A 22,665-nucleotide genomic window follows, 5' to 3' on the forward strand; every position below is an offset into this window, starting at 1 on the left:
TCACTTTATGTAATGTGCAATTTTGCTTATTTGGGAAATATCATGTATGTACAGTACGGTGGCTTACCCATCACTTTAGAAGACGAGTGAAGCCACTAATATTGCATATCCCATGTTTGATACCAGATGTCCCTCTTCACTTTGACAGGAGCCCATTTTCAGGGTACTGAAGGGGAGATTAGCTGAAAGAAAATCAAAGTGTTTTAGTCATTTATTTTCTTTCCATCTTCTCGTAGCTGTCTCATCATGATGGATATTGCCCAAGGGCTTCGACTGACTTATCTAGCTATGATTCACCCATGTGACTGTTCAACCATCCGTTTTGGCAAGGGAGCATCTCCTGCACTTGATTCCCTCCTCCAGCTAACTCCTGTTGTGATGCTGGCAAGGACAGATGCTGGACTTTGTTCTGATAACAGGCATTTAGAGACTCCTATTAGTTTTGGCCAGCTAGAAGTATATTCAAGTTGATGCACATCTAAATCATGGTGTATAATCTTTTCTTCCTAGTACCCTGCCTTAAATGGCCAACTGAAAAGCAATGTGGAGTTAAGTATTAATGAAAGAAAAAAAAGACTTAAAAATAATATATGGTATTTTATATTAATCTAAGCCTGTGATTTGCTATGAACTTGGTCCTCCACATTCCTCTGGAGCTAAACTTTATTTCATATAACCTGACCTGAGTGCAGTTTATTAAATGATTATTGTATTATAGCTTTATTTTTGTAAGAACAGTTTCTGCAGTTTTAACATTCACAGTCACGTTGCTTAGGACTCCGTGCACAGCAATCTGTCACTGAAGCTTTTAAGAACCTCTCCTTTGCCTCCGGCAGAGTTAGTTATGATTCAGCCATAATTCACGTGGGACCTGAAAACTGCAGGGTCATGCAATGCATGACTCATCTACATACACTGCACAAATATGTGCCAGCGTAAAACATAGATGCTACATTTCAATTTACATTTTTCATACATCCTACTTTTCTGCAAACCTGCTTAGAGCACCTTGAGGGTCAAATAAGGCATGCCAGAGCTGGTTAATGAGTTTTTTTATTGGCATGATTTAACTCTAAGGTCTTCAGGGTCTGTGACTTGGAGATTTTTTAGCAAATCATCAGCAATCATCCTCATCTTTGAAGTCCGAAAAGAAGTAAGGGTAAGAGGACAAGAAAACTGGTAGTCTCTTTAGCTAATCGTTTCATATTTACATATGTGCTGAAATAATGAGGGAACATTTGCCCCATTAGTCATCCAGAGCAGGATGCTGCTATTTCTTACACCATGACAGAGATTTTGCCACATCATTACAGCCTAGGAACCTTTACACACATATTGTACACACATACGCTCAGACTGGAACAGAGGCATGTGCTCACATTTTGAGGCACAATAGGAGCAAAGGTCAGAGAACATGAAAGCCCTGAGTATGCTCCCAGCGAAAGCTGTCACTTGTTAATTTGTCTAAATGTAAATTAACAAGTGACAGCTACAGTCAGAGATGTTTAAACAGATCCAACAGTGTATTCTTTGTATTATTTTGTGTTTTTTCTTTTGTGAAGTATATCAAACATCTGTAAAGGACATGTTATGTCTAAACAAACATATATTTGAATGAAAGGCTGTAATTGACTCTAAACATAGAATATTTCTTCTCTACAAATCAGACAACTAAATGAGTTAAACACTAACACTTAAAAAGCAGAAAGATGGCCTAATCTCTGTGCTGTTTGTACCATCATAATGGCAGCATTTCTTATATTCAATAGTTAATATAATTTAAATACTTAATTAAATAACATCACAAATATCAATGTCATATTATTTGAAAATCACAATTACAATCTTTGTCTAATTTTATTCCTCACGTTTAGCTGCAAATTTTCAGAATGCAAATAAACATCTAAATGATGGCAATTACCCAGGAGTGAATCTCCACATCTATCTGTATTGCTATCAAACAAACAGGCACAAAGTGTCTGGCAGAGTGCTCAGGTCCTATGTCTCACTGCCATATTTAGCTTCCATTGATATATGAATTAGAATTATTTTCCTGTCACTTGGGTACAAGAAAGCTTAGTAGTCATCTGTGTGAGAGGAAATATGGCAGCGCTAATCAGCAGATAAAGACTTTGAAGATGGTTGTTGTACAAAAGGGGAGAGGTTAGCTGACAAATGCCAGGCATTCCGTCTGTTCCTAATTAGCTTTAGCATTTAAAAGAGAGGTGGAGATGGAACTGGTGATTTAATGAGAAGCAGACTTGGAAAAAGCTCAGAGATGATCTTCTTAATGCCTTTTAGATGTTTAAAAAAATATATTTTATTGTATTTTCACTCCAACTAAAAGCAAACATACCTTGTCAATTAATGTAAATTACTTAAAGACAGTGAAAAAGGCGCTTGGGTCTATAAATATTTGGACTACGACACCATTTTAATAATTCTAACGGAGGTGCAAACTTTTTCAAATTGCATCAGCTGTTTAGGCATTACAGCCACTGTGGAAATGTTTTAGCATATAAGCTTGTGAAAAAATAGATATTGGTTCCCATGGTGGGGCTTTAGACATGATCCTGAATCATCCACGGGAAGGAATAATAGATTGTCCTCTAGTTTCAGTCTACCAACTCCTTGGTTTCATACAGTGAGCACAGCCCTCTGGTTCAGAAAGAGTTGGAGAGATCACGCGATTATTGCTATGGGTCTGCCAGTCACCCATGACTGACTTGTAGAACCATGCTCTACTGAAACATTGAGTGAATGATAGTTTTCTGTAAAACCCAACCCCCATTCTCTCTCTCACTGTCTCTCTTTCACACACAGGCACACACACACACACACACACACACACACACACACACACACACACACACACACACACACACACACACACACACACACACCCTATTACGTATGTGCGGTCTCCATGGCAATGCGTGGTATCACTATGGCACTGGTGGCCTAGCATGCTGCAAGCTGCTGTTGGAGTGGAGTGACTGTTACCCACACGCACGCAAAGAGCAGAAAGCCAGGAGAATGTTGCCAAAGAGCTAAATGATTAGAGCAGCAACCCTCTGAGCTTATGAGACTGTTCCTGTCTCCCTTATAATGTTTCACTTAATCCCCTCGCGCTGTACAAAAAGGTTAAATATCCTCTTATTGCCATTTGAAATGGTGCGTGAAGATAACAATTTACTTTGACATTAAATATCTTTATACAGTCAGTAGCACATCGTACCATGCAACTTTGCCCACTATTAAACACCACTGGCAAGGTTAACCGCTGTAGTTTTTTCAGTGTTTGCCCTTGGAGGCCAATTTTCTTTCACAATTTGAAAAAATGATTAAAAGCTAGGTGTTATCATGACAGCCTTGGGTTATTAAAAAGATGAGATAGCTTTAATTGTTGGGTGATATTTAATAATATAAAGGTTAACACAGCACTCAACCTTGGGAATACACACGCTATCTTCTAGTTTTCCTCTGATGTTTAACCCTTTTTTGCCAGAGATGATGGAGCACTAGGGTGACCCTTTGGGTTTCTTTTGTGGTTGCTGGACAGTTACATGTATACACAGGACAAACATTCTTGCCCCCCCCCCCCCCCCCCCCCCCCCCCCCCGCCCCCCCAAGTCCTGGCTTTTAAACATCTTTTATAGTTTAAATGTGTCTGCATTATAAGTAAAGATAATCTAGATATTAATGTAAACATTTACGTATATTACAGAAAATTAAAGGAAATGGGGAAAAAGTATGCTGTATGTTTTCTGTTCTAAGATTCTGGTGCAGGCAGACTACCCTATAGACTCTGCATTACTACAGTTGTGACAGATACTATCAAAGTTGTATGTTTTTAGCTATTTTAAGCTATTTTCTCAGTCTTCCTTTGTGTATGAATGCATGTGTGTGGGCAAAGCAGAGGCAAGGTGCCCCAGGGAGGTTACAGTAGACTGGCATTCTGGGGCACTACAATAATTAATGTACCCAGGGCATACTGCTACACAAGCATCCAAACACATACACAGACAGACAGCTTCTGTGTTTGTGTGTGCCCTTGTGTTTTACTGACTTGTCTTATATACTGTGTCTATAGGTGTTGTTTACAGAGGTCACTCTGTTTCTTTCTGTTGTTGAGAAAGGAACAGATTTTGCATTTGGACAAAAGCCAGAGATTGCTGTGTTATCGCCAATCTGTTGATTTTATGACAGCATAATTCATGAGAGCAAGACTTCAAATGAGCACAGTACAGCTATATTGCACTTTTGTCCTACAAAAAAAATATTTATATATATACAGTATACAAAGACAAAAGTGGAGTAGAGGTATGTTTTATTCTGAAATATCTTCTCAAACAAAAATGATGGATTCAAGATTTAAAGAAGCATTATAAAATATAACTTTATTTTATTGTTAGCATTGTTTATTGTGCCACTGCACATCCCCACACCCAATCCCACCTTTCCTTCATAGAAGGGCTGCTACAAAGATAAGCACTACAGCAAGAGGGACCTTCTTTGTATCTCGTGTGCTTGTACACAGCAGCTCGACTCTCATCACCTCACTCTGTCTTGCTAACTGTCAGTGATAAATCCAGTCATCTCCAGATTTGCAACACTGTTTGCTTGAGTGATGGTCTGGCTTTATCAATAGTAGGACAACTGACGCAAAACGTGAGATTATTGGTGAAAGCTGCTGTTCTGTGTTTACCCATGGGCAGAATTAGAGGCTTTGGATAGTACCAGATGTGGGTAATGTATGCTGCATTGTATAAATAAGATTGGACAGAGTTTTAATATTCCCCTTTCCCACTGTGATTGAGTTGTTTTTATGGCACGTACAATACTGTGCATATTAATATTCAGCAAATCTCCTAAACATACAGTATATTGTAACGTTTCACTTATAAACTACTCCTATTTAACTTGCAAGAGTCACAGACCATGCCAAGTCCGATCAGCTTAACTAGTTGCTTCATTATTTAGTTAGTCCTTTGTCGCGTACAGTATTACAAAGTAAAGTAAGTAAAGTAAAGATAAAAATCACAAAATGCTTCTTGACAACCACAGCATAGCTACAGTATGTTAATTCACATTTTCAACGTAAAATATTTCTTGTCTGTATCTGTAATTCTGTTGTTTAAAAAGCTTAGCCTTTCAAGTGAGGAGGAAGGAAATGAAAGGAAATATGAAAAGTATGCAGAATTGATTACAACAGCCAATATTTGGTTTTGCATTGCGATATTAATCACAGTGAAAATGTCCCCTACAGCTAGCATACATTATGGTGCAAACTGCTATACAGATAATGACCCTCTAAAGGGTATTTGTTACTGATATAATATGTTAATATTATAATTATATTTTGTTAGCAGTCCTATACTGTTAGAACATGCGAGGTTAAAGGTTAGTTTTGTTTCTAGACCATTATATTGAGCTATCTATGAAGCACATTGAAGATGGTGAATGGAAAAATTAAATATTTTCAACTCTCACCCCATTTGAGCCCCTCTCTTGTAAATCAGTATATTGTAACTGAGTGCGAACAATTTACAGTTATCTATCAAAGCAATCAAAGTGATTACCTAATATGTATTGTGCAAGTTTTCCTTCTTTTTCTCAAACAATTCTCAATCAATCGGACGTGGACACAGGGTTGTGGGTTTACAGTGGTTTTTGGGCCTAGGACACATCAGATTCTTTGGGCTCTCTAGGTTGCAAGGTGGTGCCCCTGTGAATCCATCTTGTTCAGAAACGTCCAGACTAAGTTGGGATCTGGGGGGTTTGGAGGCTGGATCAATTCCTCAAGTCGCTTCAGAGCTATTTTTGTAGTGTGATGGCACATTTTCCAGTTGGGAGAGGCTGTTCCTGGGAGTGCTTTTATCATGGTGGGTGTGCTTAGTGTGCACGAATGTTCTAGTGGGTGGTACGTGTCAAACTCACTAATATCCATGTGAATTATGGTATCCAAGCTTTTCTAGCAGACCACTGTAATGTAACACGGTTATAATTGTTTCACTCCACCTCCCAGTAAATATATATTTTCTGATTCAGGGCCCACAAAACCCCTGAAATCTATTTATATATGAATTTCATTAGGGAAGACTTACTATGATTTTTTTCATTTTTTTGCACTCTTGACCTTGATGATTTGTTTGTTTCGCCATGTTGGTGTTAGGTATTTCATTTAACTAAATAATCTGTAGTAGCTAAAGGTGTAATCTTACAATATTCCATATTGTTTGTAACAACAACAACAACAGTACAAGTCAGTTGTAAATGTAACTATGCCTTAAGGAGAAAAAGGAGACAATTACTGGCCCTTAAAATATGGGGGCATGTCTGGTATAATAGTATAGACATACTCCATCTTATTACATTATGGATTTAAGTTTAGATTAGAGCTTAAGTGTTTCTCTATTACTGTATACTAAATTTAAAATCACTTACAAAGACAAATGTAGGTTTTTCCCTTTCGGGTGCATTGATTGCCCCATAGCCTGGCCACTTGCTCCATCTAGTGTTAAGAAAGCGCACATGGTCAGTCAGGGTACACTGCCCTCATCACTCAGGTTGTAGTTCTCGTCACTCTGCTCTCGGTTTTAGGCCCGTTCGCGATCAAGTCCCTTTTCACTGTATTTTGCTGTACTTTGACTCAAATTAAATGGTATAATTAAACCAATAGAGCATGCTTCGTGGTTTGCACTGAGAGAAATGTATACTGCAATAATGAATAACAATCCCATCTTATATTTGGTCAGCCTCAGTGTTACTGGGCATTTTGAGAAAGGAACAGTTTCAAGGAACTGAGTGCAAATACGGACAAAATACACTTTGTCTAATGTGTACTGTTGTCTCTGCTGAATGCTTATCGATATTTTTCCGTCGAAAGTAGACAGGCCTGTATAACAGGTTTAGTCAATGCATTATCGGATCATTTTACACATTTCTTTGTAATATGAGAACAGTCTGCACTGCCCCAAGAAGGAAGTACAAGCTTCGCCTGAGTTTTTTTGTTCATTTGTCTTCAATCTGCTCCCCGCTCGTCCGACTTCCCCTCCGAGCGGAGCAATACATTGAATACACGTACGTTTTTGGCGCACAAAAAAGACCTCTAAATTAATCTTTAATGAGCTTTTTAGAAGTCATAATGGCCTGTCGCTAATGTCCTATAACGATCTTCCTGTTGGTGGCCACGCCTCGATGCTTTTTCTTTCACTACGCCTCTGACAGTTGTCTGACAATGGTTTGAACTTTGCTGAATATATCGTCTACTCGCCTTCACTTCACCACCCAAGGACTGCAAGTATCCAAGTCACTGCTTTGGCTACGCTGTTGAGAAAATATGACTTTTCCCTTGAGAAAATCAGTTTCAGGTAGGCTGTTTATTTTGTTTTAGAATTTATGCTGCTTTGAAAAAAGGAAAAGAAAAAGCAATTATCTTTAATTATTGGGACTAAACTCGTATTTATTTCTCTCTTTTTTTGTAAAAGAGTTTCTAGTAAAGTCGATTATTGTGTTTTGTCGTCTGGTCTATTTGGTCCATTTATTTGTATCCTACTGCATTTAAGTTGCTGTCCATGGTGCTGAAGTGGAGATCGCTCCAAAAACAACAACAACACACATAAAAAGGTCTGGGGATCTCATCTTCGCTTATGTGCTTCACTGATTTTATCTTGTTTGAACAAACTTTTTTCAAATGTGGTATTTTTAAGCGAGTTATTTTCAGAATTATGAAAAAAAGGGGTTATACTCTGTCGAGCTTAATTCTAAATGCCTTTCAGTTGATTTTATTGCACTTCTACTTCCCCAGATTTTACACTTAGTTATGCGCAAACTCATATTTATTCAACGCTAGTTATAAACTTGACGTGTGTTACTGGTCTCATTTATAAAGCAGTGGATATAAATAAAATATTAATTACTTAAAAAAATATTTTCTTGAGAACTCTAGATGGCAGCATTGGTTAGTCTGTTAAATATTCTCAGTAAAGCAACGGACGCTGTAAGTCAGGCTTGAAAACAACAAAACCGTGGCAAGTTGTTTTCAGCTTTAGATTCCAGACTACGTTTTTTTTTTCTGACACTACGTTTGACACTAAGTTTCGATTTTCATAAAGTCAATTCATAATTCACCTGTAGCTCCTGTAACATTAAGAAATGAAAATTTCACCACGATGTTGGTGGAAAGGGTTTTAGATTGGGGTGATTTCAATTTGTTCAATTTGATGTTTAGTGTTAAGTGAGGATTTATGACATTTTAAGGATACATGCTGATGGTTAATCTACTGTCATTTTGTTGGTTGGGTCTTAATACATTATTTTCATTTTACATTAACTGAACAGTTGACGGTTTTATTCTTTACAGTCATCTGCACCTTTAGGTGGGCATTGGAAATAACAAATATTTAATAATACTACAACTTTAAATGTTTAAAATGCATATAATTCAAGTAGTATGTGGCTGGGAGTTCGTTCTCACCTCAGTTTAAAATACGGGATTTATTTTTCACATGCTGTTTTCTCATATTTCCATAGGGGAAAATGAGTTATATTGGTAGTTTTTGAGTAACTTTCTGTTCACTTCTGTCAAGTGAAACCAGAAAGGTCTCTAATATGCTCTCTCTCTCTCTTCATCTACTCGTTCTCTCTCTCTCTCTCTCTCTCTCTCTCTCTCTCTCTCTCTCTCTCTCTCTCTCTCTCTCTCTCTCTCGCTCTCTTTCGCTTTCTCTCTGGACTTTCCGCCTCCACACGTCTACGTACCTTTCTCCTAATATGAATTATCACTACTTTAAGTCAAACGTGTGTGAGTGTGCACACTGACTTGGTTTGTGTCTCACCAGTTAGACTCCCCGTCCTCTCCCTCCTCCCCACTGCTCATTCTCTTGGTTGTAGGTGGGATGCTCTCGGTAGATCAGCTGAGTTTGTGGTTGAGCCGGTCTCGGATACTGACCCAGAATGAGGGAGCTCCTGCTGTTACCTTGTCTTGCTTCGATTCAACAAAAAAGAGAAAAACAATGGGATCTCTGTTGTTATTCGTTTACATCATCTGCGAAAGCGGTCTGAATCCTTTTTCCTTTCCTTGTTTTTCTCGTTGTTGTTGTTGTTTTTTCTTAACAGTAGCAGCTACAGCAAGAGATTAGGGAAATCAGATAACGAGCACTGCACACTCCCCAGGCGTCTGCAAACAGGTGTTTCCATCCTATGACTACGCAGCGAGCTTCATTCACGACTACCATGTGTGCGACCATGTAGTTTAGCGGAAAACTGCTCACCAAACTGTATTTGTGCGCATTTGTTGTGATACCGAGAAAATGATACATTCGGAAGAAGATGCAATGTGCTGTGAGACCAAAGTCTTTGTACAGCTTCGGATGGAACGTTTGTTTTTTATCCTTTTCGTTACGTTTCACTTTTTTCTCGAGGCTACAACGGACAGTTTCTGAAAAGCGACTAAATTAATGATCAAAATGATCCATGTGGACAGCATCTAGCCATCTTCGCTGCACCCCTGGGACTATTCCATTTTCACTAGAGTGCACTTTGAAAGCTCTATAGTAGCCCATATTTAACACATCGTTGTTGTTGTTGCATCGGATTCTGGACATTTCCCCTCAATCTCTTGGATTCAAAGGGGGTGCTATCTTCCCCGTTTCTCAGGAAGTTTTTCCCCCAGAGAGCTGCCAAACTGGCTATGGCGGCAGCGATTGCCAGCTCCCTCATAAGGCAGAAAAGGCAGGCGAGGGAGCGGGAGAAGTCTAATGCCTGCCGCTGCGTTAGCAGCCCCAGTAAAACCAAAGGAAGCTGTGAAAAACCAAGTCGACTGAACGTTTTTTCACGAGTCAAACTCTTTGGTTCCAAGAAAAGGCGAAGGAGACGACCAGGTCTGTTGTTCCAATTTCATCAGGCTCTCACATTTTTGATCACTCTGATCATCACCTTTCTTATTACGAGTGCCATTTTTTGCAGTTAAAAAAGATATTTACTATGTAACGCTCACTTTCTCGGAAAAGATGGATGAAAAAGTTGGTGCAAGATTGAAAGGCATGCTTATCAAGTGTATCAACACAGAAGTCGCCTTGCATCTCAAATAATAGTGCGAGATAAATCAAACCAATCGCTCGTTGCCTATCTACTGAACTAGATGTAAAAAAGGCTTAGGTGATCAATCACATAAGACTTCACTGTCACAAATTAATAAGATTTACTGTTCCAATTAATCTGGATAATCACTCCATCAAAAGTAATATAAATTTCACTCTTTTTAGTTTCCAAAATGGATATAATATTTGGTTTCCAGGATGGCAGAACTTAAAAACAGATTAATATTAAACTTCAGATGCACACATTTAAATAAGCAGGTCCCAACTTTCATTTAGAATTTTAAGCAAACCTCACAATTAGCTCCAAATAATATTTCCTGCATGCTGTTGCCAAATGCTTTGTTGTTGAAACTTATCCAGCAGGAATAAAAGCATTGGCAGATACAGTATTTTTAAGAATTTCCTGTATTTTAGGTATGTAGTTCTACTGTGAGATGTAAATCCAAGTCCAAAGTGGCTGCAATTTCTTGCATTATTGCAGTGGCATCACATCTTGCTATAGTGTCAGTCTCCTTATGTTTGTGGGTATGACCCTATAGCCTTACAACGTTCATCTCTGTATTTTCTTCCCACTTTATTCTATCCAATTCACTCATTTTCAAGTTGTTGTTGTTGTAATTCTGTGTATAATTCACCTGAAAGTTAAGACATGCGGTTATATAACACTTTGACTATCCTGCAGTTTGTGCATCTTTCTAACATCCAATTTCCAGTTATCCTGTAGGGAAAGCAATGGGTGTTGTCTTTTTGGCGGGTATATGGTGCCTCATCTTTAAGGAAATACATTATATGTACATGCGGCTGTAGAGCTAATGCATTTAGGCTCCTTTATGTCTTTGTGCAAAGTTTTATACCACAATTATTACGCTATCCCCACTCTATAGACTGAATAAACCCTGGCGCAGCGAAAGCAACCTTAGTAAGGCTGGTGATCACAGCACTGAAAGATGGATGAGATGATAGGACAGCTGAATGGTGTGGTTAACAACAGTAAAGGACACTCCACTTGGGACAGTAACCAAAGACTGAAGAGCACTTAGCACTTATCAGACACTAATGTAACTCAGACAGGCAAAACAGATTTAATATTTAAAACTATCATTTTTTTAAGACCATACTTTTGATGAACACGGTCAAAAGAACACAAGGCTTTCAACAGATATTTCAGAACTCTAACGCTTTCCTTACCATGCAAAATTAGACAGAAATATTATGCGCTGTAATTTGCGGTGCTATTTGTCTCTTAAAGTGTGCCTCAAACATTTTGAGAGCATTTAATATACCATTTTTCATTGAAGTTTAGATTTTTATTAGCATTCCTTTTTACTTTTGTAGCTGTCCATCTGTTGGGCAGGTCTGATGGAGTAGAGACTGACAAGAAACATGGATTGAGAAAGAGGGGTTACTTGCATAATTTCAGCCATTTTAAATCACTTCATGCCCTCAGAACCAATTTCTTATTTGGATACTCTTGTCCATCTTTGATCTCATCTCTGTTGTCAAGCTACTGGCCCTTAGATTTTGCAGACGAAAGACAGAAATAATGCTTTTTAAAATGTTGACACAACACAATTTGATATAACTGTAGCTCTTAATAGTTTGCCATTTAAATACCTTTTAAATAGTTTACCATTTAAATGGTCAGTTGAACGTGTCTGACTGCAGCTTCTCTAACTGAGGCCAGAATCTGTCTCTAATGCTGTCTAGAAAGACATAATTACAGTAGTCTCTAATTCCTTTTCACGAGAAGGTGAGAGCAAAGTAAGTTAATATACTCCTTCCAGCATGTTTTTGCTCATTTTGGTTGCATTTGTTTGACTGACAGGTGTCTCACAACATCACATTCATTTGTGACTATTTCTCCTTTTTTTAAATCTCCCATCACGTGTGCCACGCAGCCTCATTAATTACCTGTCGACTCAAATGATTTATTTTGTTTTCTTTTATTTGTGGTTTTAATAGCTGAAAAGCTGTTGGAAAGAGTACAATGCAAGCGGCAGTATGTCCCATTACAAACCTACGAACGACTTTATCTTCCACCTTGTACTCTGTGGTTTCATCCTTGTGTCCTCCTCTCTGCTCTCTTCTTCCACAGAGCCCCAGCTGAAGGGGATTGTGACGAAACTCTACAGTCGACAAGGTTTCCACCTGCAGTTGCAGGCAGATGGAACCATTGATGGAACAAAGGAGGAGGACAATGGTTACAGTAAGTTTCACTCCATTGTACTGGTGTATGGATGCCACTTATTTTTCAATCATGCACCCACTTTACCTTTTATCAGCACTGTGCTATACTATGTACTATAATTGAGGTTACACCACTTATATTCATCTTGCAGTGTGTCAAGACTGTTTCAGGTTTGTCATAAAGCCCATGTTCCTTAAACTGCTATAGGAGAGCTGATATATATATTTTTTCTCCTTATTTGTGGGTTTCTTAGGCTTGACTTTAAATGCTTCATTTCTTTTAACTCTAATAGAGAGCAGCATTTTAAACTGTTCAAAATGGATCTTGATTTTTTTTGCCATTAAATATTTCTTATTACATAGAAAATATTAAGTTTGTATACATGTTTGCAAGTATACAAACTAAGCGGTGAAGTAGTGACCCTGTTTAATTTGATCTAATCAAAATCATCCTTTTCCAAACTGAACACAGGTCATAACTGGCTTTTCACACCTACACACTGCCTCTGTCATGAGATCTAGTTTTGCCTTACACTATGTGTGGATGCATTCCTTTCGTTGCCACACACCCACTAGCTCTTTGTTTTCCAATTGATTAAAGAGATCAATGGAAGTGGAATAGCACAGGCAGTTGTCTCGTAACAATACAACAGACACTGACCAACTTTTAATTAGATGGTGCAATGAGCACTACTACATATCCCTGAAAGATTAAAATTATAAAATAGCTGCTGAGTGAAAATAACATCTAACAATGTGGGAAAAGTGTGCACAGTATTCTGTGAAACAGGATTTGTTCAGTGCTGTGTAATCTCACCATTAAGTGGATGTAAACACTACTGAGGCCTTTGAATTAGTATTCATTGAGTCCCTTGGTGTCTCCTACATATAAATAGCAACTCTGTGGATGTAGGATGTTTTCTAAGCAGAGCAATACCTTATAATGTCCTGTGAAGTTTGTTTCTTAAATATAAGAATATCAAGTTCCATAATACACAGAGCACACCGTACAGTAGTATAAGCAAAGCTTATTAAACGTTTTAAACAAACATGCACCCACAAAATGTTGCACTTCACTTCTTACACAGACCACCCCACCCATAATATCTGGATGGTCTCATTTTTATTAACTTATGCAACAACTGACCTGCATTATGGGACTAAAATAGTTTTGAGGAAAAAAAAAAAAAGATTGCTGCTGAATAGGAAAAGGAAAAAGAGTGAAGCTCTTTGCACTGCTCCAAAAATAGCGTTGTTAGGCGCTGGGTGCGCTTGTCTCCATGGTGACGGAGAGCACAGTCCTCTTGGAGCTACTGGTGTCTTGTGATGGTGGGAGAGGACCTTCTTAAATGTGTACACACACACACAGATACACAGAAAAAACAAAACAATACAAAACAAAAATCAAACCAAAAAACAAACAAAGATTTGATGTTTGCTACTTCCACTTGTTTAGAAGACCAAGTGTGGCTGTTAAACCAGTGGCACAAATAAGACATACACGTCTCACAGAATAATATGGATTTTTCCTCCAATATTATACAGTATCAGATATTTTCTTGTGTTGTATCACAACTAAGAAAACCTAGTAGGAAAATCAAGCACTACAATGAGACAACTCATTTTTGGGGAGGAAAGAAGGAGGGCATTTTACGGTTCAGCATACACACTATTGTCAATCTTGAGGCATTCATACCTCATTTTTGTAAATAGATTTAGATGTTTGAATCCATAATTTTAGATACTCTAAATCCCAAAGGGCAAACTAATTGGCACGGCTCCTAATGGGTAACACATCAGTTATGTCGTACATAGTCAAATCACATCACAAGAATCTTATTTATTATTTATCTAATTCAGTCTTTTGGTTTTTTTTAAGTAACCCACTTTCCTCAACCAACGAGTCACTAGTTCAACACTAATCTCACCACAGAAGTGCCTTACACTGTTGTCACCGCAGCTTCCCTTTAAGCTTCAATACTTTGTCATATTGTCATATTCAGGCTACTCTAATTGCTGTCATGTTGCTCCCAGAATGAGTAAAAGAAAGTATTTAAAATTTGACTGTTCTGTGACTTCATGGCTGTTAGTACGTGGAACTTAGACAGCTTGCAAGCAATTGTGAAAACTATCCCTCAGGCCTCCTCGCCCTTCTTACTCCATATTCCTCTGTGCAGCAGGAAAGGTCTGTGAGTGGGTGGTAGACCTATCATCCTCTCCAGTGTGCTCAGGTGTTTCTAGGATCCAAGAAGTAATTGAGTTTCACCTCTCGAAAATCCCCATCAGTAAACCAGCTGGTAATCCTTCTGAAATGAAGTAGAGTGCAGATGCGTACGTGCGCATCTTGGTGGGAGTATCGTGGCAGAAAACTCAGTGGAATGATGCAGTGAGAAGGGTGCAATTACAAAGACAAGAACAGCAAGAGGTTTTAGAGAAAAGGAGCCATCAAATCAGGTCAAAATTACAGACAAGGAATAGTTGATGCAAAATTGAATTACACAGGTCCAAATACAATTACAGAGGTCCAAAATCACCAAATATATATTTGGCAATCATATTTATCAGCTTAAATGCATAAGTTAGGTACACCTAAAAATACTGCAGAAACTCTGTGGTAGGTCCTACGTTTGAGCTGTATAAAACATCAACATGCACCAGACTGTAATTTTTACGTCTTCAATATAGAGCGTTATGATTTTTAGTGCCATCTTTTTGAAAGCTGCATTAATGATGACGGTCTTCATTTCTGTTTGAGAGGGGATGCATCTTTAGCCAGACAAGTTAATTAACAATTTGACTTAAATATACTACAAATCTCACTGAGAATTGCATGAAAGAAAATCTACCATACAAATGCAGCATTCAGCAGCAGTGAGCAAGAGTTAGAGTTGTTAGGAGAAATAAACAGAAGGTCTGATTATATAATGAATAGATTAGAGAAAAAGTATGATAACTGTTGTATAATATGGACATTATAAACTAGACTTTACCAAAGTACTTTAAGAATATAAGCAGCTCTCATATATTACTTTTGATTAGCCAAGTCACCATCTAATTCATGTGTCATTTTAAATGGCTGGAAAATACACTCATGGGATGGATTATTTGAAACATGTCATAACAGATATTATAATAGACAAGTATGTGAGCAGGTCCAAGAGTGAACGAGTCATGCATAATTCAGCTGTTTGCCTAACAATGGCCCTGCTAGTGTTTTTCTTTCCAAATGTCACCATTGCAGTGCTTCTCAGTGGCAGGCGTCACTAAGAAGACTGACAGGATGGTTGGATGTGCACCCAAAGGTCTTGCATGTACACAATCATTGTTGACGGAATGTCTTCATAATCAAATTACTGAAGATTATGGTAAATGTCTCCTGATTAATGGCTCCAAGCTCAGAAACAACAAGCCTAATGGGCTTGTGACTTTTTACTCTGCACTGACTCAACTACACAAGCACCTAAGAATGTCTCTGAAAATTGTGGATGCATGGGAGAGCATCCACCATGCATAAACAAAATTCATTAGCATTAAGCAGAAGGATAGCTGGGATAGATGATTTGAAACATGTCAATAAGGATATTAGAACAGACAAGAGTGTATTTTCGGAAGAATACTTCATGTGGCGACTGAAGATGGAAACAAAAATATGGATTAAAAGAAGAGAAGGAGTAGAGAGATAAGAAAGAGACAGAACTAGAGAGTGACTGGTTCTGGGGCTTTTCACAGGACCAGAAATGACCTGAAAATGCAGTACAAAGTAAATATATCACACATGCCTTTGAGCATTGTATATAATAAAAAACCCAGAGAGAAGGGAGTCAGTAGGGTTTTTTTTATTAAGAGCAAAAGAAATAGCCTATCATAAAACCCATATAGTGTGCTTTGCTCTAAGGACTTTACAGATCTACTAAGTGGCTGACAAGAGGATCTATAGTAAGGAAGCACACTGACTCACAGCTCAACTGACAGAAGTTTACTTTGTCTTCTCGTGTGTCTAAATCGAAAAGTTCTTATAATGTGATAACATAAACGCTTGACACTCAAAAGGGGAAATTTAAGAGAAACATTATTTTTCTATGGACTTTACTTGCTTTATTTAGTACCATCAAATGTTACAACAACAACCCACAGCAGTGGCAGTGGAATTTGGGAGTGTGTCCAACAATAGTCAGTACAATAGGCGAGAAGTTTCCTTTTTTGGGAACAGAAGCAAGCATGGAGACTCTCAGGTGGACATTCATGTGCTTTCCTCTAGTCAGCCTGCAGTGTTCAGTGCCAGCAACTTATGAAATCTACACGTGCGCACACACACACACACACACACACACACACACACACACACACACACACACACACACACACACACACACACACACACACACACACACACACTATACAGGCTAACACTAATTAGGTAGAGATATACTACACAGCAGCCGGGCTGCCGCTGGCTCTGTCAACCTCACAATTTGCTTTCAGCCCTCCGGTCATAGACAGGTTTTTATATATATGTGTGTGTGTGTGTGTGTGTGTTTGTATGTGGTCTATGCATCCAAAGTTATGCAAGGTTTTCTTTTTCTTTCTTAGATGTGAATGCAGAATTAGCAACACAAGAGCTAAAACAATAAACATATGGTTGCTTTCTTTGTTACCGTTACCAGTGGATTCTTCAATGATTCTCAATGATTGCATTTTGCTGTACTGACTGTGCTTTGACTACAGTTACTAAAAACAGCATGACATGTCCTCCTGCACTTGTGGCCATAGTAACCCCATTTACTGTTAGATGACATTGCTGCTGTAATATCAGTGAAACAATAAAATCATAAAACAATATTGTAATTGGTTTACATTGACATTTTTTGTTATTTACCATATATATTGTTTAACATAAGTGCACTGTTTGCAGAATAAATTTGTTATCATTTGTTTCTCTTGTCCAATCTCTTTCTAGCCATGTTCAACCTTATTCCAGTGGGGCTACGAGTTGTGGCCATCCAGGGGGTGCAGACCAAACTCTATCTGGCTATGAACAGTGAGGGCTTCCTGTACACATCGGTAAGACACATCATACTAAGCCTGACTAAAAAGAAAAACACAACAAAACAAAACAAAAAATGATGTAATTTAACATGAATAAGGAGTTCAAGGAGTGTGTAAGCAGGTTTAGCAGTGAAAAAGTGCATCATTCAGTTGTTTGCCTACCCCTGTTAGTGGGGTTTTTTTTTGTTTTTTGTTTTTTGCAAATGCCACCACCGTACTACCTCTCAGTGGCAGGTGCCACTAAGAAGACTGACAGGCTGGTTAGATGTGCACCCAGAGGGCTTCCATGTACACATTCCTTGTAGACGGAATGTCTTCATAATCAAATTACTAAGAATTGTTCTTTATGGTAAAAGGTCTCCCAAATAATTAATGGCATCAAGCTTGGAAACAACAAACCTAATGATCTTGTGACTTTTTACTCTGCAGTTGCTGCTGACAAATTATCTGTTACACATTTTGAAAATAATGAGATGAACAAAGAAGACGATCAAACCTCCTGGCCACTCTGTCTCTGGCCTGAATGTACTCTTTCACACACACAAGCACCACTTAATAAATAGGTTTATATGGAGCTGACACCATTACTTTAAATTTGAAATTGGCAATAGAGCTAAAACCTTAAATGTGAAAAGAAAATATTGAAAAGTACTGAGCAGCATAAAATATGTAGCCACAGTCACTCGCTGGTTTTGTACTTCACACACACCATCGTGATTAATATTTTGGCCTCTGTTGATTTTTTGGAGCCACAAGTGAACTTGGACGGATGAAAAGTGGAATGCAAATTTATCATTTATTGTTTGCTATCTTGGTTAGCAAGTTGCAATCATTACTGTATGGCTACAATGCATAGTCAGACATATCAGCTAATTGTTGCCAAGTAACAAACTAAAGTAACAAAATACTGAAATTTCACTCACCAAAACTAAGACATAAACTTTTTAGTTGACTGTACCAAAACAAAAGCCATGACATAAGTCACATAATCCATTAAAATGATCCTAAAGGCACTAACAGCACACAGATAAGTCCACTTTAATGATCATCCCATGAAAAAGGAAACTATCCACAGAGCCAAAAATGTCTTCTGTACCTGACGTAAATATAATTCTTCAGCGCTGCTAAGCTGGACATTTCAACATGAAAGTCTGTGGAGTCTGATTACCATTTGGAGAAACTAAACTCCAGGTTTTTCCACTTTTGTGTTGGCTTTATTTTGCAGCTCTGGAAGTTTCTTTTTGGTACTGAACAAAGATTTGCTGGTGCTTTGGTGTGAAGGTTAAGTGGTGGTGGGAGGGACTGAAGAAAGTTTGGCAATCCAGGGATAGTTTGCATGCTGTTTACGACATACTGGGACATTCTTCTTAAGCCGATATCAGCCTTAAGCCTTTGGCTCCCTGACAAAGCAATTGCTACTATGAATTCATGTGGAACTTCCAAGCTGCAAGTGTGTCTGTTTGTCTTTGCAGTTTTTCCCCCTAAAATAAAATGGATCAGGCGTAAAGTTTGCTTGACTAATAAACATATGCACATTTTACAGAGATCCACTTGAGCATTAACTAACATTAACTCAATTATGTTTGCTAATTAACCCATAGTAAAAGGCAGATAAGCCTTTGATATCCCTCTTAGAGGCCAGTATTACTGCTGCTATACAATGTCTTACAAACATGTAAAATATCTGGCAGGTTCAACATCCAGTAAGGCAGAATTTAGTATGTGTACATACAGTAAATAAACTGGTTCTTATATAGTGCTTTGCTATTCTACTTGAGCACTTAAGGTACTTTATAATACATGTTTCATTCAACAGTTCAGTCATTTGTTTCTATGCCTAAGTGCTTTCTATGTAACATTCACACACATTCATGCTTTGACGAATCAAGGTTCAGTATGTTGCCCAGGAATACTTTGGCATACAGACTGGAGCAGCCATGGATTAAAGCACCAACTTTATAATTAGTAAATGACCTGCTCTACTGCCTGAGCCACGACCAAGCAAGCAATAATGCTAGCTGGCAAATTAAAAGTAAACTATAACCCAGTCAATTTATATGTATTAAAACAAAATGATTGGCCTGTTGCAGAGGTGGCATTGCAAAAAAACAGTTAGATTCAAACCAGCAGCTCTAGCAAAGACTTAAACTCATTTGAGATGATATGAATATGACCTTTTAAAAAAATCTACAGTCAAGTGAGAAAGTTTCAACAGCCTTCAGTCTTTACTGAAAGTCTCTGAGATACTCACTTTATCTATTAAAATATTTTCTTACCATTCCATCGGTTTGTAGGCTTGAATATATCCGTGCTTTAGGCAGACGTCAGACAGGAAGAGTGACAATCACTCTGATTTATGCAAATTTTATGCAGATTATATGGAAATTGTGCTCTGGCTATCCCCTTCTATAAACACCTTTCCTACATGCCAAAACATTAACAGAAGTTGAAGGAAAAAAAACATCACTGAGGAGAAAGTGTCTGCATTAAAAAATAATGTTAGCATAAAAATAATGACCTCAAAAAACAGACTGAAAATTAAAAACATAACAATAGTTGTTATATGAAAATGAACCCTCTGGGGTCGATGGACGCGCCGGCGTGTCAAAATCACACGACTGATTTAAGATGACACAGCAACAAGATGCAGCGACCCAGAATCTCCATTTCAACTTTTTCTGAACAAAACAGTGGCGTTTACAGCGGCAAGAAACGGTAAAAACGACGTTTTCTAAGGACAGCGCTAGCAAACACTCTCAATCTATTGCCTTAGATTGGCATAGTATGCATTTTTTTTTACATTTCAGTCTTGGTTACATGTGTTGTATTTGATTGCAACAACTCTGTTGTGAATTTGAAATAACATTTTAAAACCCGTTTACAAAATAGACTATTTGACGGTGGTACTTCTGGTTCTGTCACTTCTATGCAGATGATATTCATTTATTCCAAACTTTCTGACCAGGTTTCCTGAAATGTTTGACTGATGCCTTCTTGTTGAACTCAAAATCCAATTCAAAGTCTATATAATCACACTAAGAACTTTCCACTGGTAAGACATCTGCATAGATAATGAGTCATTACAACACTAGATGGTGTGTAATGTAATTTTACCCCATTTGTTTCTCATCCTGGTGAGATTCTGGCTGAGTCTGGCGGCATGATCAGTGTTATAAGTGAAAAAGATGTTGTGGGATGATGTGAGTTATATATATTTACATCTTTTAGGGAAACAAGTATCTGGATCACCATATTGAAAGCTCAGTTTCTATCCAATGAGGGAATCCCAGGGCAAAATGCTAAAACAGTATTTTACATATGCTGTTTTATATGTAATAGATATAAAGAGATATAAAAGAGCTCAGATCAAATAGAGTAGTTTTTTGTTTTGTTTTTTGTTCTTTTTTAAATTGTATGAATGCAGATAAGTATTGGGTTGTTGAGTTTTCTATTTCAGCTAAATTAGAAATGAAACCGAAGTGAATGGAAAGCCAACAATTAGTATTTGTGTTGTTGGGATAGCTGCTCTGGTAAAGTGTTGGCTTCTAGCCACACATTAAGCCAGGAGTCAGTTATTGTAGGGAGAATCCTAATCAACAGTGGAACAGCAGATAATGTGCTCTGGGTTGGGAATTGAGTGGTGCTGCTATATTATAGATATAGTTATATAGTTATTCTGCATTCATTGGTTTGTGCATAAATAAGTGTGGAAACACGTTTGTAATAAAACAAAGGGGATTCCCGAAATTCATATATAGGCAGATTACAGATTACATTTTAGACACTAATATTATTTTGTCATTTATTATAAATGTATATGCATTTTTAGATTCAACCAGTGCTCTGCATTTCCTTTGATCCCAATAAGTGAATACCTTTTGGAGCATAGACTGCTTTGCCTCCCTGTGTATTTGATCATACATTACGACGTGTTCCGTACATTTAGGAGCAGGAGACATACACCAAGAAAAAGGTAGTGTGAGAGAAATGAAAAGTGAGAAAAAAGAATGCACATGTGTGGGTGAGACAGAATGCACCAGTGAAAATATATTCATCTATCAGTGTTAACGTGTGGGAGAGGAAGATCCAATTAATATGTAGTTTACTTTACTATCCTCTATTTTTCTGTTTGCTTCTCTCCTTTGTCAGAATTAATGAAGCATGTTTAGCATTAGAATTCGACTAATATTATTAACAAGGAATAACTGTTGTTGGTATAATCTAAAAGAATCAACAAAAACATGCAGTTACCAACTCACTGCTTTTTAATATGGATAAAACAATCCTTGCTGATATAGTTTCAGATCTGCAAGCATGTTTTTAGATGCTGAGCTAAGGTGTGTGCACATATCTCACGAGGTGCCTTAGAAGTGGTGTTATTAATTTCCTGGTGGGTCAAATTTGAATTAGTGTGAGTCACTATGGCTCCAGTTGAGTCTCGTCTAGACTGCTGTGTGTGAGCATACGTGTAAAATGGAGAGTTCAGGGCTCTTGGGGTGAAGATATTTATCAGGCAACTACTGAAGTTTATAGGCTAAAATACCTGACATTTAAATCTATACAATGGTCATACATTCTGTGAAGTCCTGCATGCTCATTTAAAAAGTGCCAAAAAATACAAAAGTTAAAGGACAGATCATCAGAAGAGTGGGTTGGAAAAGAAAAAGGTTCTTTTTGAAGTCTCACTTACTATTTTAGTTTATGTTTAGAAATGCATTTTAACTCAGAATATTTTTCTTCAGAGGCCATTAAAGGGCATGTTTTATTCTTTAAAATGTAACCAAAACATGTGTTTGTAGTAAAAAAAAATCTTTTCTCACTTTTCATGACAATCTACTGCCTGTGAGGTTTGTGTCAGCAATCACAAATACAAGCTGTCAGCATGTGGGGCATTCAAGAGTCATCTGTAAATTGTAATTACAGAAAATATCCCATGAACGCTCTTCAGAACTAGCACTGCACAGCAAATAAAATTACAGATAGAAGGGTATCAAAGAAGTGTATTATGTCCTTGTACATTATGTATTTGTGTTTTAGTGCACTCCTGTTTGATATGTGGTTGGCGCTCGCCTTTTCAGCTATTTAGCAAGCACAATACCTTTGGTAAATAGCCACTGCTGTATGGTTTCACTCCATTGAGCTGTGTCATTAACTACTTTGTGCTGTGTGTATGTGCTTGTGCTTGTAAATTAAATGTGTACCCTATGTGGGTGTGCCTGTTTGTGTTTGGTATTTGCAAGGGTCTTTTCCACTAGATTAAAAATCTCAATTTATCCCCAAACAACTGAACACCACTGGCAGTATGTTCTTCTTCTTTAGCTAAAGTTAAAAA

At 37.8% G+C, this 22,665-nt stretch overlaps 1 protein-coding gene across 6 annotated transcripts in view; it reads left to right on the top strand.

Annotated features, from left to right (window-relative positions):
* Window positions 1-22,665, top strand: part of fgf13a (fibroblast growth factor 13a) — a 104,127-nt gene that overhangs the window by 69,285 nt on the left and 12,177 nt on the right. For 4 of the 6 annotated variants that reach the window (XM_085427697.1, XM_085427713.1, XM_085427688.1 and 1 more), the window contains 2 exons: window positions 12,196-12,306; window positions 17,245-17,348. In XM_085427697.1, the coding sequence (XP_085283823.1) occupies window positions 12,196-12,306; window positions 17,245-17,348 (215 nt within the window). Of the gene's footprint in view, window positions 1-7,111; window positions 7,374-9,349; window positions 9,882-12,195; window positions 12,307-17,244; window positions 17,349-22,665 lie in introns of those variants that run through there. The other 2 variants (XM_085427723.1, XM_085427731.1) reach the window with 2 other exon arrangements.

Source organism: Rhamphochromis longiceps, linkage group LG2 (genome assembly GCF_057381845.1).
Source record: "Rhamphochromis longiceps isolate RC_006_pf linkage group LG2, R_longiceps_female_GT1.1, whole genome shotgun sequence".
NCBI lineage: Eukaryota > Metazoa > Chordata > Actinopteri > Cichliformes > Cichlidae > Rhamphochromis > Rhamphochromis longiceps.